The sequence below is a fragment of the Sinocyclocheilus grahami genome, unplaced genomic scaffold (assembly GCF_001515645.1).
Source record: "Sinocyclocheilus grahami isolate Dianchi unplaced genomic scaffold, SAMN03320097.WGS_v1.1 scaffold201.1, whole genome shotgun sequence".
Lineage (NCBI taxonomy): Eukaryota > Metazoa > Chordata > Actinopteri > Cypriniformes > Cyprinidae > Sinocyclocheilus > Sinocyclocheilus grahami.
This window is the reverse complement of record NW_015505380.1, coordinates 835,873-843,041: the sequence shown is the minus strand read 5'-3', so window position 1 is coordinate 843,041 and position 7,169 is coordinate 835,873. Positions and strand designations below refer to the sequence as shown.

General features: G+C 36.8%; 1 protein-coding gene across 1 annotated transcript in view; it reads left to right on the top strand.

The window, feature by feature from the left end:
- fbn1 (fibrillin 1) overlaps nucleotides 1–7,169 on the top strand; it is an 88,826-nt gene that overhangs the window by 33,893 nt on the left and 47,764 nt on the right. The window contains exons 23-28 of the mRNA XM_016285771.1: nucleotides 531–656; nucleotides 1,668–1,793; nucleotides 3,455–3,580; nucleotides 5,472–5,594; nucleotides 5,690–5,815; nucleotides 6,943–7,068. Of these exons, the coding sequence (XP_016141257.1) occupies nucleotides 531–656; nucleotides 1,668–1,793; nucleotides 3,455–3,580; nucleotides 5,472–5,594; nucleotides 5,690–5,815; nucleotides 6,943–7,068 (753 nt within the window). The remainder of the gene's footprint in view (nucleotides 1–530; nucleotides 657–1,667; nucleotides 1,794–3,454; nucleotides 3,581–5,471; nucleotides 5,595–5,689; nucleotides 5,816–6,942; nucleotides 7,069–7,169) is intronic.

Sequence of the window (7,169 nt, the reverse complement as noted above, 5' to 3'; positions counted from 1 at the left end):
AATAACAATAAATGATGCATAATTACATGCAAGTAACCCTAACCATATAGTAAGAACATGTAGCTAATTAATATTACTCAGTACTTAAATGAATAATTACACTGTAACAAGGACACCTTAAAATAAAGTGTAACCAAACTTACCATCGACAGAAACAGTCAGCTTTACTGCCTTTAGCATTTAAATATTATTACAAGCAGTCCTGCGGTTCATAAAGAACTTTGTTTTCTTACCTCCACGAGTGCCATCTATTATTGCCTTGTTTATCTAAAAGTGCTCTTTTCCTTTAAACCTAGCCAAAAAGCCATAACCTATGTGTTGACTGTGAAACACAGTAGACTTTAATTATATCCATTAATGGTGCAATTACTACATTTCCGTGTCAATCCATGTTCATATTTACCGCAAACAATGCGCTGTCACTTTAATTCAGCGCAGACTGCAACCGTGTGCAGTGTGAACGCTTTAATCTGTTAACACAGTGCATACCTGTCGCTATCCTGACTCATCATCATTCTGTCTCTCTGCAGATATAAACGAGTGTAAGATGATCCACAGCTTGTGCACAAACGGCCGCTGCAGGAACACCATCGGTAGCTTCCGCTGCAGGTGCGACAGCGGCTTCGCTCTGGACTTTGATGAAAGGAACTGCACAGGTGAGTTCAGACGCCGTAAACGAGGTTCAGAGACATGCATGTGAACGCTAATGAGTCCTGATGTGTCAAGTCAAGTCACCTTTATTTATATAGCGCTTTTAACAATACAGATTGTGTCAAAGCAACTGTACAGTATTAAACAGGAAAATAGACTCTGGTGAGATAGAATTTGCAAGATAATGTATATATAGTAGGGATGCACGATATATCGGCCACCATATCGGTATCGGCCGATAAATGCTAATTTTTTTCTGTTATCGGTATCGGCCCGATAAGAAAATTTGGCCGATATCTTAAAGCCGATAAATAATGCATTATTTCCTTCAGAGACACTTCAGATGCGCGCTGTTCGTTTGCAGCCTTTTGTGCAATTGTACATTGTAATATTGTGTTTATTTGATGTATATCTGATTTATCTCATATAGAATGCGTTTGGTTAAGTTAAAAGAGCGCTTCAGTTTACCGGTGATCATCTTTAGCTCAGCACACGCAGCTCAAACAGCAGTGCACAACATTAATAACTATGATTGGGAATGTCGTGTATATAGAATAATTACACTGTAAAAAGGACACCTTAAAATAAAGTGTAACCAAACTTACCATCGACAGAAACAGTCAGCTTTACTGCCTTTTCTTTAGCATTTAAATATTATTACAAGCAGTCCTACGGTTCATAAAGAACTTTGTTTTCTTACCTCCACGAGTGCCATCTATTATTGCCTTGTTTATCTAAAAGTGCTCTTTTCCTTTAAACCTAGCCAAAAAGCCATAACCTATGTGTTGACTGTGAAACACAGTAGACTTTAATTATATCCATTAATGGTGCAATTACTACATTTCCGTGTCAATCCATGTTCATATTTACCGCAAACAATGCGCTGTCACTTTAATTCAGCGCAGACCGCAACCGTGTGCAGTGTGAACGCTTTAATCTGTTAACATGGGTGCGGAAAAAATACACAGCGCATACCTGTCGCTATCCTGACTCATCATCGTTCTGTCTCTCTGCAGATATAAACGAGTGTAAGATGATCCACAGCTTGTGCACAAACGGCCGCTGCAGGAACACCATCGGTAGCTTCCGCTGCAGGTGCGACAGCGGCTTCGCTCTGGACTTTGATGAAAGGAACTGCACAGGTGAGTTCAGACGCCGTAAACGAGGTTCAGAGACATGCATGTGAACGCTAATGAGTCCTGATGTGTCAAGTCAAGTCACCTTTATTTATAGCGCTTTTAACAATACAGATTGTGTCAAAGCAACTTTACAGTATTAAACAGGAAAATAGATATGTATAATGTATGTATAGCAATAATAAATGTATGTTTTATTAATTTTTCCAGTACCGATAGCAGAACCGTTAACGTCAGAGCTTATCGATACTCCGGTCTTTCATAATTTAGCCCTGGGACCGATTAAATACGGGGTTTTGGTACCCATCCCTAGTGAAAACTTGAGTATGTTAACTCTGAAATGAGTTTCAGTTACTGTGGTAACTTACTCTATGAACCTAACCTGGTCAGGTTAGCAGGTTTTCTTCGGTAAACCCAGAGTTTCTTACGGTCTCCTCCCCCTTTTTAAAGCGCAAGCGATGTTTAAATACCTCATTCATTCATTTACGCTGCAAAAATGCTTTTCTTATGGAGTATTTCAAGTACAAATATCTAAAAATGATTAAATCACGATGCATTTTCTATATAAGAAAAAATTATATAGCCTAATATTTTTATTCTTGTTTCCTGGGGGGAAACAAGTGCATTTAAGTGCCTTTTACTTAAAACAAGTAAAATTATCCGCCATGGGGTAAGAAAAATCTTATTAATGCAAACGTAAACATGATTATTTTTTGTTTCCCCCACCTCCCCCTGCCAAACACCGTCAAAGTGACAAAAATAGCATGTCCTTTTATACAGTAGATGAGGAGGCTGTATTAATTCGTAGGGAGTTACTTTTTAATGTGCCATATCCTAATTATTATTTAGAACTGCTACTTTTACATGGTAAATAGAATATATCACTATTTTCACTATAGTGTAAATAGCATCTAGAGCTATTTACACTTAGCCTACTGTAAATAGGATCTATCGCTAAAAAAGTGTTAATTCCACTTAGTGTAAATAGCCGCTGCCGTAGTTTTCTTACCCTATTGGCAGATCATTTGTAAAATAAGAAAAATGCACTTAAATATTATTATTTTATGTATTTTTTTGCCTGTGGGATACCATGAAAATTAATAGCCTATTAGTTCAATAACCTACCGTTCTGCCAGTTTTCACCTGTGATATTATATTATAACAGTGATTAGAATTAAACTTGTATTGACTCTGTCTGAAGTATGCAGATGTGTTTTTGGCGGGAGCTGTTGCCATGGTGAATCGTAACATCGGAGCTCCATTGATCATGGCTTTTCATAGTCGTGGTGCACGCGCTAAACTCAGTCAACCTATGAGTGTGTGTGTGAGTGTGAGAGAGTGTGTGTGTCTTTGTGTGTGTGTGTGTGTGAGTGTGTCTGTGTGTGTGAGTGTGTGTGTGAGTGTGAGAGTGTGTGTGTGTGTGTGTGTGTGTCTTTGTGTGTGTGTGTGTGTGAGTGTGTCTGTGTGTGTGAGTGTGTGTGTGAGTGTGAGAGAGTGTGTGTGTGTGTGTGAGTGTGTCTGTGTGTGAGAGTGTGTGTGAGAGAGAGAGAGTGTGTGTGTGTGTGTGAGAGAGAGTGTGTTTATGTTAATGTGATGATGGATTTTGTACACATCCTGAATTGACAGTTTTTGCTCAGTGTTGTGTTTACTGTGTGTTTTCTCTGCAGATATCAATGAGTGTGAACTGAGTGACAAGCTGTGCAGGAACGGTCAGTGTGTGAACATGATCGGACGCTATCAGTGCTCCTGCAACACCGGCTACAAATCCACCGAAGACAGACTCTCCTGCGTCGGTAAGACACACGGACGCTCGCCCAAAAATATTCACTTTCTCACCCCAGTAAACTAAAATGAAGAAGTCTAGAAGCTGAAATGTTCTGTATGTGCACTATATTTACATTAATACTCCCTAAAGAACATTTATTACTGAGACGTGAACCCTTCCCATTATAAACCGGCCCTAAAAATGGATCTTTGAGTGATCCTGATCATTACATATGGATTCTAAGGAACAATAATGTGCAAAATTATTATATATGTACATTATATGTTCAGAGAGCTCAGAGGTTTCTGTAAACATCCATATAACGCAAAATATGTTGTGCATCATGACAAAAAGATGCCACTGTGATTAAACCAAGTAAAATAATATGTGACCTGTGCTGGCAAAATTGGTCATAATGAGCAAATTTTCAAAAATGAGTTATTTATATTTTTTATAGCGATACAGCGATCTTTTCTGTTATTCTTAGACAGACGGACTATATATTAAAACCTACTGTACTGCACAGATCTAATATAATGTTACACATCAGATGTTTTTCCCCAACAGTTCCCCAAACGTTCACTTAAGACATAATAGATTATGTTTGTGTGAACGCTTAAATAGTGTAATTCTGTGTTTACAGTATGTGTATGTATCGGGATCGTGCGCAGTCGGATGCGCAATTATTCTCACGAGAAACGAACGGAGAAAAGATACTCCTCTCAGAAATCGTATGAATAAAGATACATATAGATAATCATTGCATAAATAAGGAAAATTAAAAATGGTCATGCAACCTCATACACTACGGGTCAAAAGTTTGGGATCAGAACGATTTTTAATGTTTTTACAGGAGGTTCTTCTGCTCATCAAGGCTGCATTTATTTGATCAAATCAAATGTAAAAAATGTTATATTGTGAAATATTATTATGACATAAAATAACGTTTTTCTATTTTAATATACATTAAAATATAATTTATTCCTGTGATGCTGCGCTGTATTTCCAGCATCATTCCTCCAGTCTTCAGTGTCACATGTTCTTCAGAAATCAGTATAATATGCTGATTTATTATCAGTTGTGCTGCTTCATATTTTTTTGGAAACTGTGATACTTTTTTCAGGATTCTTTGATGAATAAAAAGTTCAAAAGAAGAGCGTTTATTTAAAATAGAAATATTTTCTAACAATATACACTAGTGTTCAAAAGTTTGGGGTCAGTACATTTTTATTCTTTCTTTGTTTTTTTGAAAGAAATTAAAACTTTTATTCAGCGAGGATGTGTTAAATTGATAAGAAGTGATAGCAAAGATTTATATTGTTAGAAAAGATTTATATTTTGAATAAATGCTGTTCTTTTGTAACTTTTTATTCATCAAAGAATCCTGAAAAAAGTATCAGTTTCCAAAAAAATATGAAGCAGCACAACTGATTATTATCAGCATATTATACTGATTTCTGAAGATCATGTGACACTGAAGACTGGAGTAATGATGCTGGAAATACAGCTGCGCATCACAGAAATACATTATATTTGAAAGGATATTAAAATAGAAACCATTATTTTATATTGTAATAACATTTTGCGAGATTACTGTTTTTCTGTATTTTTGATCAAATAAATGCAGCCTTGATGTGCAGAAGAGACTTCTTTAAAACACATTACAACTCTTACTGATCCCACACTTTTGAGCGGTAGTGTATATACAGTATATAACCAGTGGCAGCATTGGGAATCTCCCAGGAAAGGAAACACATGCAGATCAACATACAGCAGCCATATACTGGAATATTCCCACGTCTGGATGCATATTATTACTGAGGGGCCAAGTATGGACTTTAAACAGAATCTGATGCATGTAAACGCAGTCAGTGACATGTGTGTGTGTGTGTGTGTGTGTGTGTGTGTGTGTGTTTCAGATATCGATGAATGCACCATTGAGAACGGTGGCTGTGAGACGTTCTGCACCAATTCAGAGGGAAGTTATGAGTGCAGCTGTCGCCGTGGTTACGCCCTCATGCCCGACCTCAGGAGCTGCACAGGTCACACACACTGCACAGTACATGCACACACACACACACACACACTCAAGCTGTGCTGACCTCTGACCTCTGGCCTCTGGTGTGTGTGTGTGTAGATATCGATGAGTGTGAGGACAGTCCTGACATCTGTCACGGCGGTCAGTGCACCAACATCCCCGGGGAATTCCAGTGCCTGTGTTTCGACGGCTACATGTCGTCTGAGGATATGAAATCATGTCTGGGTAAATCACACACTCTTTCACTCATTCATTCATTCTTTCATAATGAGGCTGAGGACAGGAGAGCATCAGCATTCATCACACAAATGCTAGCATGGTTATTTGAACATGTACTGTGTCTGAAATAGACTGGAGCACTGTATGCACACCATAACACAGGCCTTCCCAAACTGAGCTGATGAAATTAATAATTAGTTGCATCATAAAAATGTTAAGTGAATAAATCAGTTTAAAATAAAAAGTCTAAATAAAATGTATTAAATCATTAAAAAAATGTAAAAACAAACAAACAAAAAAAAAACATTGACATAAAACACTAAAATGTAATTAGTTTTAAAAAGGAAACAATAAAATGTTTTGTTTTTACTTTAAAATTCTTCACTTACTAAAAATTAATGAAACAATGGAAATTGAAAAAATATATATACTGTATATACTGTAAATCTTTTTTTTTTTCAATTAAACAATGTTTTACTGAACAAATTCAGAAAAAATCTATAAAAATCTATCTCAGCTTCTGCTCTAAACTATAGGGAGCCCTTTTACATTACTATAAGATTAGAATTAACAACAGAGTCCAAACTTAAATTTAATTACTATTTATTTTAAACTATAATAACCACTCAAATAAATAAAAAATTGTATGCAAACATGTAAATTGCACTCCATGCAGTTTTTAAATTAACTTCTAAATTATACAATTTCTATTTGTTGTTGAAATATTATCGTTTACACAGTGGCCGTCATAACTTGTTTCATTAAAGATTTATTTAAATATACATTAAATGATTAAGAAATCAAGTAAAATATAATGAGTAGCTATGTAGTCTAATATTTCACGAAAGGCTCTTCTCTAGACTTTATTTCTCTAGCAAATAGCGAGCTGTGGACACTGATGACTTGCCTACGTGACGTTTTGTTTACAAGCTGTTTTAATCACATCTTTCCGCGAGTGAAACACTGATGGTGCGATTACATGAGGCATGAGATGTTAATTCATGCTTATTTCACGTTAAAACTAGAAATAAGGTACTTACGCAGTATTATGTTAAATGTCAAATGTCTCTTCTTTTTTTTTTTGTGTAACTTTATTCTTTGTGTGTGTGTGTGTGTGTGTGTGTGTGTGTCAGATGTGAATGAATGTGAGCTGAATCCAAACATCTGTCTAAGCGGGAAGTGTGAAAACACCAAGGGCTCGTTCATCTGTCACTGTGACCTCGGCTTCTCTGTCAGGAAAGGGACAACCGGCTGTACAGGTGAGACACACACACACACACACAGGCTTACACACACACACACTCACACTCTCTCTCTCACACACACACACACACACACACACACACACACACACTCACAC